This window comes from Pteropus medius, unplaced genomic scaffold (assembly GCF_902729225.1).
Source record: "Pteropus medius unplaced genomic scaffold, Ma_sr-lr_union100, whole genome shotgun sequence".
Lineage (NCBI taxonomy): Eukaryota > Metazoa > Chordata > Mammalia > Chiroptera > Pteropodidae > Pteropus > Pteropus medius.
In genome coordinates, this window is record NW_024349225.1 from 15,251,292 (window position 1) to 15,268,211 (window position 16,920).

General features: G+C 58.9%; 1 protein-coding gene across 5 annotated transcripts; it reads right to left on the reverse strand.

Moving 5' to 3' along the window:
- Window positions 1-2,929: 2,929 nt before the first annotated feature.
- POGK (pogo transposable element derived with KRAB domain) lies at window positions 2,930-14,597 on the reverse strand. 5 transcript variants are annotated; one of them, XM_039881558.1, is made up of 6 exons: window positions 14,428-14,597; window positions 13,011-13,144; window positions 9,087-9,213; window positions 8,299-8,397; window positions 6,343-7,836; window positions 2,930-5,080 (listed from the first exon to the last, which is right to left on the reverse strand). In XM_039881558.1, the coding sequence occupies exons 2-5, from the start codon at window positions 13,140-13,142 to the stop codon at window positions 6,350-6,352; spliced, it is 1,845 nt and encodes a 614-aa protein (XP_039737492.1). In that variant the 5' UTR covers window positions 13,143-13,144; window positions 14,428-14,597; the 3' UTR covers window positions 2,930-5,080; window positions 6,343-6,349. The 5 variants fall into 5 exon arrangements, with proteins under 5 accessions (XP_039737492.1, XP_039737491.1, XP_039737493.1 ...); XM_039881557.1 differs by having other exon boundaries at window positions 2,930-4,723; window positions 14,428-14,596; XM_039881559.1 differs by lacking the exon at window positions 14,428-14,597 and adding an exon at window positions 13,412-14,135 and having other exon boundaries at window positions 2,930-4,723.
- Window positions 14,598-16,920: the final 2,323 nt, after the last annotated feature.

Here is a 16,920-nt window from a genome sequence, read left to right on the forward strand (position 1 = left end):
CCCGCTCTTCGCGTTCCAGCTCATCGCTGGCTCTTGAGGCCGGTCGTCCTAGCCTCGTTTTCCAGACCCGGCCCAGGAGACCTTCTGATGTGTGCCCCTACCTCCCCCATCCCCCCAGAAAGAAGGGAAAGGAAAGGAAGCTCCTCGCTTTCTCGTTCCTGTTTCAGAACCTCGTCGTTTCCGGTTTTCTCGTTAGCTGCTCTGGGGTTCGGTGTGCCCTGGTTTAGTTTCTAGGTCTGTGTGTCTTTCCCGTGTTTCGTTGACCTTCTGCGTATTGCAAACGTGTCCTGAGGCGTCACGAGGCGTGCTCACGTTCTCACCGCAGGTGCACAGGGAGGTCATCCCCACGCACACCGTGTACGCGCTCAACATCGAAAGGGTCATCATGAAGCTCTGGCATCCGAACCACGAGGAGCTGCAGCAGGACAAGGTCCACCGCCAGCGCCTGGCAGCCAAGGAGGGGCTCCTGCTCTGCTGAGCCGGGCTCTGGGTGTGCGGCCCCCGGCAGGTTAGCCACTGAGAGTAGGCTGTTTGGGGAACACCGAGGTGACTGGTATAAACAGAACCCTTCCTGTGGAAATGCGACGTCGAACGCTTGGATGTCGCTGCTGTGAAGCCACCGATGCACTCGGGTTCGGACGGTGACCCATGTCCCCATCGCACACGTGTGTTCCCGCTTCGGGGAGCAGAACGGCCCTGACAGAACCGCCTGGGGCGGAGACGTTCGGGCCCCTGAGGGTCGGTGTCCTGTGGTCTGCACGTGAGGCAAGTGACGTCCCAGAACACAGAAGCTCTAAGAACTTCGTCCCCATGGTCACAGGACATCCGTGGGTTTAGCGACGTCCTATGTTCTGTATCCGGCAAGTCTCAGTTTCTGCCTTTCTCCTGAAGAACTGTGTCCTTACATTTTGGTTGAAGCAACCCTCAGTGTTAAAAATCAGATACCTCCTTCAATGACCTGTTTAATTTTGAACAGATTTAGGTATCTCCCTAAAAATCCATTACAGTTTCACAGAAAACATGACTTAGAAACACTGTGCTATTAAAGTCCTTTTCTTTGCATTAAAAAATATCGAAACAAAATTCTTGGAATGTAATTAATAACCTTATAAAATGTCTTCTCGTAACTCGTTTCTGTCATAGAGTGAATGTGCCCAAAGACTTTGATCCCCAGGTTCATCTGTTAATTATTCTTGTAGAATGTTTTAAGAAGTCCATGTGAACGTGTTGCATTTATATTTGGTAATTGCTGATTCCTATGAAATATGTTTCTCCCCTTTCAAATGATAAAGTGAAAACGATTTACGTTTGGCAGTGTCACTAAGAACCAAGTTTGTTTCTTTAGAGATAATGTTACTTTTCACTTAAGAGAGTGCTGGTGGGTTTGCAGTTGACCCTTGAACAGCGCATGGGTTAGGGGTGTCGACCCCAGGCGAGGTCCAACCGTGTATAACTTGACTCCTCATCTGCAGGGGATTGGCTCCAGGAGCTCCCACTGATACAAACCCCATGGATGCCCGAGTCCCCTGTCACGTGGTGTAGAACGAGGCATGCAGCTGGCCCTGCGTGGCCTCGGACTCCTGACCGCCAGCCAAGACCGGTGCCGCATAGAAAAGTCCACGTAGAAGTGGACCCACCAACTCGAACCCGCGTTATTCCAGGGTCACCGTGCTAGCGTGGTCTTCTGTAGCTTGAATAACATGTATAAAGCTGTACAAATGGTTCGGTATCTGGATCTGTGTATTTGATTTTGTACTTCAAATGTGACAAATAAACCTTTTGGGGGAAAACTTTATTAAACAGATAAGGAATGCCGCCTTCTACAGTGGAAAGCCATATACGCCATGAGACCTTAGCAGAGATGTCTCAAAAGAATGTACTAGATGAGAAAGATTCAAATAAGGCATGTCATCTCTTCCTTTTGTGACATGTAGGTTAAGACTTAAAAAGAGAAAACAAACAGCTTAGTTTCGGTTGCTGGCACAGGCCCGGCAGAGCTGCAGATGCGGTAATACTCGAGATGTGAGTCTGGAAGGGTTTGAAGCAGTATCTCCCCCAATGCAGTGGTTTTTGGGGGGGCACTAACACTGTGTACGTTGAATTCTGTGCGTTCCGCTGACGCAGAGGCAGCTGGGGGCCCTGGCCGGGTCCTGCTGCCCTCACAAGGGCAAGTTCTGTCCGGGTCCAAACAAACTCCTCCCGGCTTTCTAGGATTGGCCTTGGCTCCTGCAGCCGCCTGCTCAGGATGGACCACAGGACATCAGCAGACTCCCCTGGCCTCATGTTTCGGGCCCACACTCTAAGGACGGGCAGGCAGGTAGGGAGATTCTCGGGGGGTTTTCAGGAGCCCCCGAAAGAGGCCTGACACCTCTGTCCCACCGAAGGCGGGTTCTAGCTTCGGCCCCCTGGGTTCATGTTTGATCCGATGGCTTAAAAGGGGGAATGTCCAGATTGTCTCTAGTACTTATTTAATTGAATCTGTGGGCATGGTGAATTGTCAGGGATAATTTTACTAAAAGCACACCGTGAAAGGGCACATGGGTTCATCACGCTTCCATGTTTAAAGAAATTTATGAAAACGGGGATACTAAGTTTTCTGTTCACCAACGTGCTAGCGTGTTTTCACTCATTTAAGATGAATACGCCCTCTATGGATTTCAGTAACGGACCATCCCTGACAGCATCCAAAAGGTGACTGACTGAAGAAAAAGCAATTTATGCCAGCCTCTCGCCCCCCACCAAAGCCCGTTTAAAACCACACACACCATTTTTCTTCTCCGTCGTCAAAAACACCATTACACACATGGCCATCCCATGAACACTTTTTGATTCAAGGGTGTACTATATCGGTAGATGGAGAGTAAAGTGTCAACGATAATGAAACGTGACCTCCTCACGCGAGCAGGTAAATAGTAAAACCACCATAGCCTATGGTCTTTATTATGAAAGTTTATTGTTGGGATCAGTTCCTATCTACTGGGGGTACAGCTCTGTCTCTGCTGGAGCAATTCTAGGGTAACGGCCATGCTGCGGGGCGGCTGGACGGGGCTCTGTTAGGCATAGGTCATACTGAAGTCAGTGGAAGGAAGAGCCCAGAACGGCCCTGACAGCGGAGCCGTTGCTCTGAGTTCCAGTGCTATGCAGCCTGTAAGGCATCATCTGTCAGCGGACGGTGAGACTCGAGGTGTCGGTGGAATGATCAGGAGTTTAGCCCGTTTTCTACCTTCTCTGCACGGTGACTATGGCTCCCAGGCAGGAACCCAGAATTCGGTCTCATAAAATCCTTCGAGCTCCCAAAGCAAGTAAAACAGGACATAAAGAAGAAGGTGCCAGGAGCCAGGAGAAGAGAGGATAAATTAAGTGGAATTGTCAGGAATGGAAACTTCTGGAATGCAAAGGAGCTGGGTTTAGATGCCATTTGAGATGACCAAGAATACAGTACAGTTTGTAAGTAGGGAAACAATTCAAATATTGAAAGTTATTCCGAAACCAGAAACGAAGTAAATTTCCCCTCCTGGGAGGAAAACTGGTTTTAAAAAGCTGAGAAAGGTGAATGACTAAGAGGAAAATGAGTACCTGAGTAGAAATAGGTGTTTCAAGATGCCGAGAACAGGATCATACAAATGAGCTGAGTCTACAAGAAGGAAGTGGAAGCCTGTTACCAGATTTGACATTGGAATGACATTTCCAGCAGTGGCCGTGTCTGTGAGGCTCTGGCATGTTTTCTGTAGTGAACGTAGCTTTGAGAGAATGTTTTCATAACACTCGACTTATGTGGGAATGCAAATCACTATAGTGTAAAAACTCAGACCTCCTCCCACCTATTCCTGCAGGGCAGGAGACCAGAAGTCTACAAATGGCTGTGGCCGAAGGCCCAAGCCGCCACACCACCCTTGTGATAAAAATATTGAAAGATACTAACAAGACAAGTGTCAGAGGGAGGAGTCAGTGAGCCCTGTACCATGTGGCAGCAGATAAGTGACCCTGACTCCTGTAGGCAGCCTGAGAAACAGAAGAGCTTGTGTGCTAACTGCTGCCCTAGCCTTAAATACAATAATCATCATCATGAAAAATAGGGCCATTGAATGAGACCCGACAGAAGTCTAGCTGCCAACCAGGCTGGGAAGATAAATCAGCCAGCAGTTTATTTTCACCTGCCTCTTCCCCACTAACCTAGTCTGTCTAGAGAAAAGCCATCTGCTGGCACCAGGCCAGTGTCTGAATTCTGTTATCATTAGTATCTCATTTTTTCTAAAAGAGGAAATGTGTAAGTAGCAGGTAGACGTAAATGACATGTTTCTACAAAGCCTGCTCTGCAGTCTTCACCCGCTGGGACAGGCTCTACTCTTGGAAGCATTTTTAAAGGCAGAAGAAAACAATGACTTGAGGTCTCGCCACAGAAGGGACACCAGTGCGGTGGCACCCATATGTGTGACGAGCCTCCTGTTGGTGCTGAACGAGCGGTCTCTTCCCCAGGAGATGCCTCTGTCCATCATATTTACACGTTTCTTCTGATGGACACATGGGGTCACGTCTCCAAGAAACGGGGCAGAAGCAGTTTCTTCCCTAATCACGTCTCTGACGAGATGAAGGGTCCCAGGCGTTTCTGACACGTCGTGGACGTGGGGCGGGGTGGGCGGCCCCCCACCCTGCTCCCTGTGCACCCACACGTCGAGGAATCTTCCTGAGGGTCCTCCCCGGCTGCTTCCAACAGTTCCATTCGCTGGAAAACAGAGAGAACCAAGTGTGAATCGGCCCCGGCATTTTAGATGGCGTGTGTGTGACCGAAGGAGCATCGTGGTCCCATCACTCGGGTTTCCAAAGAGATGAGAAGCGGCCCGGAGTCTCCCGACTGTCCCGGCCACTCGGAGAGTCCCTATCTACCGCCATCGCTCGCTCAGCCCAGGAGAGGGCGCGGTCCAGGTGAGCGGGACTGCGTGCGCGGCACCGAAGGCAGGCCCCGCCACACAGCGGCACCCGAGCACCGGCCGCCTGGTTCCCTCTCCTCTCCCGGCAGTTTTCGATCCAGTCTTTTGGGTAGCACATGGCTTAGAAAATTAAAAATGCGCAAAAACAGGACCTGACAGAGAGGAGGAAAGACAAAAGGTAAAATGAGAAAAGGTTAGAACTCGCTGTCGGTCGGTCTGATCCCACCGGAGGCGGCAGAACGGTGAGGAGGAAAGAGGGGCCGACGGGGCAGAGAACGTGCGGGGGAAGCGATGTGGGGGATTCTGATTGTAACAGCAAGAACTGGGCTCCACTGTGATGCTAGGGCTCCCCCAACTACGGCGGGGATGTCAGCCCTGAAGTCGCACCTCATGGCGGGGGTGACAGAGGGCTTCTATCAGCACGTCATTTGGAGAAAAGCAAAAGGAGGGAAACGCCCAATTACACCGTACAAGGAAGTTTAGTGGAAACAGTTTTGGGTCCTCTGTCAAAAGGAACCTCTTCACAGTAAAGTGTCTGGACGGGCGAGTCGATTGACAGAGAAACGAGAAGGTAAAATGAATTGCTTGTTCCTTCTGTGTGTCTCCCCCAAGGGGATCCTGCACGAGGCCGCTCTCTCAAGGTGTGGGATGTGGGGGCGACTCTGGGCTCCTTCCACTAGTTGTGTCTTAGTCCCCAACGCCCCACTGCCACTTAGCTGTTCCTCTTGTATACTCAGCTCTGAACATTCAAGCCGGCCGTCCTCAGCCCACTGCAGCCCTAGACAGGCACCCCGTTTTATTATTACCGCTTATTTTGATGCAAAGATTCAATTTAACCAGATATCTGAGGACTACGAGAAATTATTACACTCACTCACTCCATGGGAAGGTCATTTTGAGAGTAAGATGATGTTTTTTAAAACACTCAAATTCCTAGGGAAAAGCAAGCATAAGCTATTACTTTCATTTCCCAGTGGGCCACTGCAGAGCGCCCCAGGGCAGAGCTGAGGCCCGGGAGACACGGCCCGAAGCCAGCGAACGTGAGCACAGCTGCCCCGAGTGGGTCGGTCCCCATGGCGGCCCAAGTGGCCGGCCCGACTTACGAGGAAAAGCAGACGCCACTTTGTTAACTGGGCACACTGCGCTCCCTCAGACCCCAGTCATCTCGGCACCCCGGCGCAGGCCCGGCGTCCCGGCAGCTCACCCCGGTCCACCGCGTGTGTGACACACAAGGGCCCCTGGGTCCAGGCCACCACGGAAGGCCCCCGCAAGCCAAGCAACGGAGGCTTCACGGGAAGGCGGGGCCGGTGGCCTGTGACCTACGGCACTGCCTCGGGCTCCCAGGGACCCTAAGAGGAGACTGGCAAGACGAAAGGCAGCCGGGGACACGGGTCACGCCGGGCGGTCCCCTTACCGTCCTTTCAGTGGCTCTCGGTCATGCTCTCGGCGTCACACTCTTTGGGCGGCTCCCCTCCCCCTGGCAACTCGCTCTCGATCTCCCACAGGACGTCGTCTTCGTCTTCCAAGGCGCTGGAGATGTGGCACTTCTTGAAGCCCTGGACGATGGAGTCGCTGGAGATGCTGTTCCACGCGACCATGACCCACTCCAGAAAGAGGCCGAGGGGCGGCTTCTTGGCGTTGCCGGTGGGGCTCAGCGCCAGGTTGCCGGCCAGCAGCCAGCTGGAGTACTGTGCCCGCACGCTGTCGTTGAGCGGCTTGTACACCACCACGTCCAGCACCTGCAGCTGCGAGGTCAGGCCACCAGGGATGACCACCATGTCGGTGTCCATGCTGGCCATGGAGCTCTTCACCGCGTCGGTGGCGTGGCCGCGGAAGCCGTTGACGATCAGCAGGCCCCGCTGCTCGGGCAGCGCGCCCGCCCGCGGCCGCCACACCACCTCCAGCCAGTCCTGCATCAGGTCCTCGGTCATCCAGCCGTATCGGTGGCAGCGGATCTCCATGCCGCTGGGGAACTTGCCGGGCGGGATGTACGTGCCCCGCAGGACGATGTAGGGGGGCAGCTTGCGGCCGTCGGCCAGCACCCCGAGCATCGCCGTGATCTTCAGCTTCTCCCGGCCGGGCGTCTTGACCAGCACGGGCTTCTCCCCCTGGTTGTCCACAGTCACCCTGGACGGCACCTCCAGGCAGATGGGCGTCTCGTCGGCGTTCCCCATCTGGGCCACCTGGTAGTCGTGCGCCCGGCGCAGAGCCAGCACGCTGCGCTGGTAGGTGACCAGCTTCTCCGTCAGGTCCTCGGGCAGCTGCTGGGGCACCGGGACCTTGTGCCTCAAGGACAGGTCGTACCTGCGCATCATCCTCCGGCACCAGCCCAGGCTGGCCTTGAAGCCCTTCTCGGGGATGTTCATCTCCTGCGCGATCTCCAGCGCCTTCAGCTGCATGGCCTCCCTGGTGATGGGGTCGCCCTTGGCCTGCATGTAGCGCACGTACTCGGCCACGCGCTGGTCCACCAGGGCGAAGCGCCCGTTCTTGGGCCCGCGGAAGGCGCGCCGCATGGCGTGGGCGTTCTGCAGCTGCGGCTTCACCTTGCGCCAGTCGCGGACGTTCTTCTCCAGCACCCCGAACTGCTTGGCCGCCTGGCAGTTGTTGGTGCTCTCGGCGAACTCCACCACCATCAGCTTGAAGCCCGCGTCGTAGCTGCGGCGCATCCCGCGGCTGAACTGGAACTTGGCGGCCAGGTCGTCGGCCGCGAGGTCGTAGCCCGGGAAGCCCATGGCCATGTAGAAGGGGTACCCCTCGCTCCACTCGGGCAGCTCGGCGATGTCGCGGGGCAGGCGGAGGCCGAAGCCGCCCAGGGGCTGCGGCGCGGGGCGCGGCGACGCGGGGCGCGGGGAGGCGGCGCGCGTCGGGCCCGCCCAGTCTGCGCGCTTCACGTCGGCGTCTTCGGTCTCTGCGAGAGAGGGGGAGGGGCGGCGACCGTGCCCGTCGGTAAAACAGCGTCTGCCTGACGCCCCGATGCCTCCAATGCAAAGGCCAAGGACACCGCAATGGGACGCTCGCCAAGGGCAGAATCTCTAATAACGGATGGCACGTCCTCAACCCTGCCCCACGGGCCAGGTCCCGGGAATACCACATCTACTTCTCGCGGCCAGTGGGTCATCATTCCCTCATCTGCACAGCGGGTCGCACGTGGGGACTTCTTGCCCACGGCCGACCGGAGGGCGTGGAGGCTCAGGGAGCTGAAGGAGGCCCCTCGGTAAACACCAGGAAGATTTTTAACTCCAGCACCCATTATCTTTCTGCCTCGTAACCCTGCCTCCCCCTCAGGCGCCCCCCAGACTGAGCCTGGAACTCGAAGCCCGGTGCATGAGGGCCCCGCGTGACGGACGCCACCTCCGTTTAATCGCCCTACCTGGGAAGGTTCCTCCTGGGAGCTGCCACCCGTCGCAGTCCTGAGCCTCGCCCTCCCCTTCCAGCCGAGAGATCACGTCCGGCTTCGGGAACGGGAATTCTGTTCACAGGAAGTGACAAAGGTAGCAGCCGCGTTACCGTCTGGAGCACGCGCAAAATCAGTCCTTGGTAGCACTTACCCCGCAGCCTCGCTCTCTCTACCGGGAGATGTAGGAAAGATGGGGGAAGGGCCTAGGATGCTTAAGAAATGTGATGGGAAACAGGGTGTCCAAGGGAACTCACGGGTCTCACTAACGAGGGCTAGCCCTGATGACGCCGGTGACAGGGGCAGTTAGCAGGCAGGGGGCGGATAGAGCCTTTGACACTAATGGCCACTGTCACACCCACACGTGCAAACTGGGGCATCCCTCCCGATGCTTACACTGATAGTGTGGCCATCAGTGCCAGGCGGGGAGCAAGGATTCCTTGGGGGTATGTCCCCAAGCTTCCGAGGCGGACAGAGTGGCAAGGAGGCTGCCCCCATCCTAAGGAACATGGGAGGGACAGGCCCAGGCCCGCGGTGACGTCCGCTAGGCTAAGTCTTCTTCCCGGTTTTGATGCAAACGCCTGCGTGAATGAGGGCGGTTCTGAGAGCCCCGTGTGCTGCTGACCAGGACGCCCTGTCCACGTCCCTGCCAAGCTCGAACCCAGAAGACGTGCGGGGCACATGCTCTGGAGGGAGGGGCATCAGGGGCACGGGGCGACGACGGGGCTCGGGGCTGCCGGGAGCCGCAGGAGCACAAGCCTCACCCAGGGACAGGACGGTGTCGTAGTTCATCCTCATGACCTCCCGGTAGAGGGCCCGCTGCGGCTCTGTCAGCACATCCCACTCCTCGTCGGAAAAGTAGATGGCCACCTCGTCAAACAGGGCGGGCACCTGCAGCAGGACGGGCCCTTCTCAACGGGGCGGCACGGGCCGACCAGCTCACACCTTCGCCTCACGGGGCGGGGCCTTGGCGGGGGGGAACGGTCTGTCCACCTACACGGCCACGAGCGGCACAAGACACGCGCACAGGTCCCCCACACCCGCTCAGGTCACAGACAAGGCAGCAGCACCTCGAGAACCCCCCAGCTACCGATGCCCAGGCCAGGAGACAGTCCTGCCAGAGCCAGACTGCGGCCACACCCAGGGGACACCCCGAGGACCGTCCCCAGCGTGGCGCTCAGAGGGCCTGACCCTCTCCGTCGGGTGGAGCCGGGGCGGGCTGGGCCTGTAAGTGCCACGGGAGGGATCGCCACCTGCCTGGACCTCGGTGCTCCCGGCACTGCTGGGATTCTGAACAGTGCTGGATTCTGAACCCAAAGCAGCCTGGGGGCCAGCGGCCTGTCCCAGGGCACAAGAGCACGAGAAGGAGATGGGCTGGCAGGAGCCTGGACGTACAGAGCAAGCCCCCTGCCTGGACCTGGCAGCAAGCCCCAGGGACGGCCGACTGCCCGCCACCCTTTGCCCATGCGGCTCCCCTGGTGGCAGGGGGTACCCAGCAGCAAAGGCAGCCGAGCCACCAAACCAACCTACCCCTGTTCATTCAACCATTTGCTTTTCTTGTCGCTACGTTTTGTCTTTCAGTCACCAAAAACCCCACTCCAAGGTCATCCTATTCAATGCTAAGAAGTCACTGGGCCACTCATTTCCAGCCGGTTACTTGGTGTCACTGCTCCCAAAGCTGAATGTAGGGGCCAGAAGGTTATTTGATGTTTTTTATCAGCTTAGAACGTTGCCGTCTGCCCAGCCTGCAGCTTCTTCTGGTGTCTGGTCATCTGTCCCTTAGACACACCGGCCCCTCCTCCTTGTTCCCCAAGTGCACTATCCCCTCCCTGCCCTGAGAGCACCGCACACAGAGGCAGCACCTGCAGGAAACGCCCGTGGATGCTCCGTGTACTTCCCCAGCAATGACCACATTTGATCAAGGAGGGAACGGGCTCTGAGAGGCCTCGTTTCTGGTCTGAGGTCACACAGCCAGTAAGTGGCCAGGCTGCGATCTGGACTTAGCACCACCTGAATTCCGGGCGGCAGCTTCCGCCAGCAGAGGACAGAGCCCGGCCGGCAGGGCCTGGCGCCTCTGATTTGCTTCCTGCAGACGGTCACCACTTAAACACAGTTTCGAATGAAACACTGAAGCCAATGCTCTCTGAATTTCCCTTCCTGGCTCCACTTGAAATAGTTTCAAATGATCATTAAGTTTTAGCTGTCAGAAAACCGAGCCTGCACTTTGGAGCAAGAGTGGCCCCAAACCCTCAGGTGTGACGTGCCAGGAGGAGCCGACGGACGGGCCCCAGGCCTTGTCCTCAGACTCGAGCGGTCTGGAAGGATGGCCAGTGGCAGTCTTCCACCCACCGCTCCCACGACCAGGCTCCAGACAACCCCTCGGGCCCTCCTCTCCGGAGGAAGCTCCAGATCTAGGCCATACCTATTTATAGTCCCTCTCCCTTGGCCGACAAAACGGGCTGCGAGACTGGCTGTCCTGCCACTTCAGAGGGCCTGTCCCCTCCCCTCATCGGGAGCTGCCCCTCTGCCCCCCGGAACACAAGTCCCGCCCTCCCGGCTGGGTCCACGCACCACTAGGGCTCGGGCAAAGTCCTTGTCTCCGTTTCTCTACTCGGACCTGTGTGTCTACTCCAACCCCCTAGGGAACGCTGTCCTCGTGCACAGCGTGGCGCTCACACGCCAGCGCCGTCACCGATCACGCTCACTCAGCTCTCTACGACGAAAGCGCACATCTCTTCCCCTAGCCTGCCCTGGAGCAGGGTTTTCCAGCCTGGGCTGACACGGGGCCAGAGAACTCTTGGATGCTGGCCGTCTTGGGCACCAGGGGTATGTAGCAGCAGCCCAGGCCTCTACCCAGGAGAAGCCAGAAGGATGTCCCATGCCCCAGCCCCGACCCCAAGTCACGAGAATCAAAGATATCTCCGGACTTGCCCAAATGTCCCCCAGAGGGGAGGGAGCTAGGGGCAAAACTGCCCAGCGCTCAATACCAGGTCCGGGTATTGAGTGGTCCAGCCTGAAGGCGACACCCCCAAACTAACACGCCCCCACTGCACCCCGAATACTGTACTAGCAATTACGCTCCCTTCTCTGTCTTCCTCATGAGACCAGCGGCTCCACCAGACGGGATGCTCACTAACTGTGGGAGGACGGCAGAGCGCCCGGAGGCCACCAAGGCCACCCCCTCCTCCAGCTCCTGTCACCTCGTCCTTTCTCAGCGGAGCGTGGTCTTCACCTTGTACCTTTCTCACCGTCCCTACACACTCATTCTGGCTGGGCCAGGTCAGCCTCCAAGCCCGGGGCTCCGAGCTACAGAAGACTGACTCCTGCCCTCCTGAGTCACCCAGCTGGACAGGTGGGCGGAGAACACAGAAGAGACCGGAGCAGTGTGGCCTCCACAGCGGGGCCGGTGAACCAGAGCCTGCTGGTGTGTTTGCTCTTATTGAGGTACAGCAGACACACGGCAGAACACACAAGCAAGTCCAGCTCAGGAGGCTTTTTAAGAACCAACGTCAGAGCACATGCGTACCCCGGGGGCGAAGTGGATAAGCTCTCTGCACCCCAGTTCCCTCACGTGGGCGCGGGGCTGGACTGGATGACCCGGGAGAATCAAGGCTCTGTGAATACTGATCTCTCGCCGGAAACAAAGTATAGTCTGTAGACTGATAACGTTCACAAGCAAAGGAAAACTAAGTAGAGAAATGTCAATCTGTTGCTTATTTAAAATGTTTACCACTCATACCCAATTATTGTGGAGTCCAGTAAGTACTGCAAATAATTATACCTAATTACAGCTATAAATATCTGTTGCATTGACTCTTTTTTGCAAGTTTACCCCAATTCTCTCACACTATTCTGTGTGGCTACGCTCCGTATTCCCAGCTGCCTCCCAGCCCCACCCCTCCGTCCAGAGCTAGAGATGCAGCTCTCACGTCAGCCCAGCACCCCTCAGGCCCGTTTAACGAGGTTCCCCCTTCCACCAGCCACAGGTGACAGACTCTCCCTCTGCTCACACCTGAGTCAGGCTCCTCTGAGCCTCCCTCTGGGCTCCGCCCCTGTCCCCGGCCCGATCGGCCCAGTTTCAGCAAGAGTGCTGGTAAGTCAGGGAGAACCCCACGCCTGGGACCCCTGACCGCCCCGGCCGGCCGGCCTTCAGTAAGTCCCCGGACCCCACCGTCTCCTCTAGGTGCTCGTCCATCCACTGGTCCCTCCTCTCCGCCTCCTGGCTAAGAATCCCCACTTGTCTTTACTGGATTCGTGTGTGGCCCAATCTCTCTGTTCCCTACTGTGACAGTCTTGACAACAGTCCTCAACAGAGTCCTTATCACCACGTCAGAGTCATTTTTTTCTTTAACACAGGTCAGCAAGCATACAGGTGGTGTCAACAACGTGCCTGGCACTGAGCAGCGTGCAGGGGACCTGGGGTGCGGGGGAGACCGGGCTGTGGCCCCTTGGCCTCCCCATCCTGCCCACGGCAAGCTGCAGGGGCTGCCGGGACTGCTCAGGTAGCCAGGTAACCAGGTAACCAGCGCCTCCCTGGCTCACAGCACACTTTTCTCAGGAATGCAAACCCAGGCCTTGGCCGGGCTATTTTTACTTCCTGTCTGCCTGGGAGGAGGCCTATCACAGCCTGGCCCCCCAGGCCGGGCCCTCCCGCCAGGTGTGGCCCCCACTCCTGCTCACTTACTCACCCATCCGCCCTCTGCGCAGATCCGGACTTTCTGCGTGTCCGTGGGGCCACTCTCCAGTGCCCGGCTCTGAATCTCCTCTTCCTGTTCCTCCACTTTCAGGGTCAAATTCAGGGGGCAGCCTGTGGACTCCATGTCTGCAAGCAAGATTCGGTTCAGAAAAAGCCGGTTCTCGTGTGATCTCTTCAACGCGGAGTCCCAGGCCGGCCTGCACGGACCTCCTTGGCCCCAAGCACAGCTGGCTGGAGAGGAGAGGGGTGCAGAGGAGGGCCTGGGGTGGGAGTGGGGGAGGGTCTTCGGGGAAAGCACCTGGGAGCTGGTCTCGGATGCATTTAATTGTGCTAAAAAGAGGGGTGGCAGGCAGACAGCGTTACATGGCTGCCTTCGAGTATTTAGAAAGCTACCTGTGGAGGAGAGAGCAGACTGGTTCTGTGGACACCCAAGGTCAGAAGGTGGGGGGTAAACATTCCAGAAGAGTGTAGGAAAGGCAGACCTCGCACAGCTAAAGCCACCCCAACACTGCGAGGCGGGGGGCGGGGGCGCGGGGGTGCTGGCTTCCTATCAGCACCGGTGTGTGGACACAGACAGGGCACTTGCTGGGCTGGGTTGTTCCCACAGGCCAGATGAGCCTCAGGAGCTTGGGGAGCCGAGAAGCCCCCGTCACCCGGATTTCCAGATTCAAAGGTTCTGTCCCTGAGCCTGTTCGACAAATAGTCATTCTGGAGTTGGTGACACATAGGGGTGGCGCCTGGATACCCACAAAGGTGCAGAAGCTGGTGGCGCCCGGCCCTGGGCCCAGCCACGCTGCCGCTGGGTGCAAGTGCCCCCGTGCCGTGCTCGGAGGCCAGTACAAAGGGCCGCGCCCCCGCCCTCGAGGGCAGGCGGTGCCCAGGTGTGCGGTAGGTGCATCTTGGGAGCCGCATCCTCCCGCGCGCTGCCAGAGAAGATCGCTCCCGAGTTCGAAGTCGGCTTCTGCGGCGAACGCGGCAGGGAGGGGTCCGGGGCGCGCGGGACAGGCTTCAGATCCGTGGGGACCGGGCCCCGACTTGGCCGCGGCCTCCCCGCGGGCTCCCGGGCATGGCGTGGGGAGCGGAGGGCGAGGTGCCCGCAGCCAGGCCTCCGCCCGCCGCCCGCCGCCCGCGTCCCCGGAACGCTCGGGTCGCTCCAGCCATCTTGTCCCATTTCCTTCCCCCCGCGCGGCGCGGCGCGGCCCGGCCCGGCCCGGCCCGGCCCGGCCCGGCCCGGCCCGGCCCCGCGCACCTGCCGAGCGCCGGCGCCGCCCGCCGGCCGCAACAAAGGCGGCGGTGCGGCTGCAGCCTCGGCCCCCGCCCCGCCGCGCGGCCCCGGCCCCGGCCCCGGGAGGGTCCCCGCCCCGCCCGCGCCCGGCCCCGCGCGCTCTCCGCCGCCCGCGCGCACTCACCGCCGGGCCGACCGCCGGGGCGCGGGCAGACGCCGAGGGCTCCGGCCCGGCTGTCACAGCGCCATCCCCGTCGTCCCTCCGCCTGCCCGGGCGCGCGGCCCCTCGGGAGGGAGCGCGAGGACACGTGGTGGGAGAGGGAGGGTCCGGCCGCGAGCTGAGGGTGTTGGGAGGCGAGGGGCGGAGCGCGGTGATGTCACCAGGCCCGGCGCCGGGGGACGCGCCCGCGCCCGCGCCCGCGCCCACCCTCCTCCCGCGGCTTCCGGCCGCTCGGCGCGTCCCCGCCGGCCGAGCGCGGGCCTGCTCCTCCCGCCTCGCTCGCGGCCGGGCAGCGAGCTCCGCGGGCCACTCGGCCGCCGTGGGCCGTGCGCGACCTCCGGTGGCGGCGGCAGGAAGAGCCGGGGCTGTGTTGTGCCCGAGCGTGACCTGGTTGCGCGCGCCCCTGTCTGTGCACTCGCCCGTGTTGGCGCCCAGGGCACCCTCGCCTGCTTCAGGGAACGCGTCACGCGGAGCAGACCCGCAGGGGCTGCGGGGGTGGGGCGCGCGCGTGTGCGTGTGTGTGCGCGCGCCCGTGTGTGTGCGCGCGGCGTGTGTGCGTGCGTGTGTGTGCGCGTGATCTCCGGGACGACCCCGCAGGTATTCCGGCGGCGCGTGTGCACAACTTGGTTTGTAATGCGCACGGAGAGGCACTTCCTGGTTTGTGGGCCGTCGCCTGTTGAATGCCAAGCATGGAATCTCGCGGCCGAAGTAGGCGACCCGGAGGACTCTTAAGTGATCAAAGCGGGTGTCTGCCTGCCCCTGAGGACAGCAAACGGAAGCCGGCGGGGAAGCCCTTCATCCACCAGAGCAAGACTCTGGGTTTGGGTTTTTGTTGGGAATGCATTAAAGAAAAAATTATTCTGACGCTTGTCGAAGTGGAAAGGAAGACTTTATTTGTGGTTATTGAGCTAGAGATCAAGCCCATGGAAATAGGGAAGGGATCCTGCACTCCACTGGGTGCAGTGAAAGGGGTGGGGGTTGCAGCCCAGAACAGCGAGGCGTCCCCAGTGGGGATTTGCTAAGAGGAGAGGACAAGGGTTCCTGCCAGACCTCGGTGCCAGTGGGAAAGATCTCTGAGCAGGTTTTTGTGGCCATCTGATGAGTAAAATACAGAACGACAAACGCGTCTTTGAAGCGAGCTGTGGCAGACGGCCTGAGACCAGAGAAAGTCTAATCGATGGATGGAGAAGGTTACTGACCGTGGGAGACAGGAGGCGTGGGAATGTTTTGTCTTCACGACCAGGTCTTCCGGCGTGTAGAGTCCACGCTTTAGAGCCGGGCTGACGTCTTCGCTCCTTGACTGACATTCCCATCTCGGCTCTTCCGAGGACATGGTTGACTGAGATGGAAAGTGAGGGGGTGTCAGGAAGGATAGAGGGATGTTTTTGGCAACTCACCTTCTCACAGAAAGTATTCAGGCGAGCTGTGAGGGAACCGCAGAGGGATGTCATGGTGGGGTCATAGTCCCAGAGCCCTGATGTTCTCATGAAGCTTTGCTTAGCTTTCCCTCGGGAAGCGTCCAGACAATGGCAACCCGCCTGAGCCCTTGGCTTTGAACCCACAGCCCCACGACCTCGGTTATGTCCGCGGGGGCCACCTTTGCATACGTCCGTCATTGCCAACGAGACCTACTAATGAGGACAGGGCGCTGGAGCGGGCACTGTGCTCTGTAGACACCCGTGGGCCGATCAGACGCTGCCCCGGCCTCCCCTCGGCCCTGCCAACTGGGGTGCCGTTCTCGGTGAGCTCCATTCTCGGTCTGGGGGCGGGGTGGGGGATGGCGGAACTGAAGCTATCCGTCAGGCTGCACGTGGCTTTGGCATCCAGTGGGATGGATTTCTGCTGGTGGGTGGTTAACACACAAGCAGAACACATAAGGATTGTGCTGGACACACAATCTTTAATGGTGCTCAAGGTCTGACTCCTTTCCTCCCCTTGAGTTACTGCAGTAGACAAGCCACAGGGGTTTTAAAAAGGCCACATCCCACGGACTAGTCGTGGCGAACAGGAGTATCCTCTGGTGGGTATCCATTTCTGACTTTAGGCAGAGGCTCCATGCCCACGGGTCAGCCCAGCTCCTGGCCCCCTACTCTCCATTGCTCGGGCTGTGGGGGACTGAATTGCTGGTCCTGAGCCCTCGCGTCCCGCGGTGGTGACCCGCTGTGAGCGCAGGCCTTGCCCAGGGCCCACGTGTGCCGTGTGCTTCAATTCCCCTTCGCTCCGCCGGGCCATGGACGTGCTTCGGCCCATGAAATGTGGGCAGAAGTGACTCCGCGTGAGCACAGATCATAAAAGGTCTCGCATGTTTCCATCTGCTCCTGTGGGAGCCATGAGGAAAACGTGCCCATGGAGTCACTGCGCCCCAGCCTGGGCTCCAGAGCGAGACGTGGGCTACGCAGCCATCCCGTGAAATGAGAAGAGATCGTTGTTGTTTTAAGCTGCTGAGTTCCAGCGTGG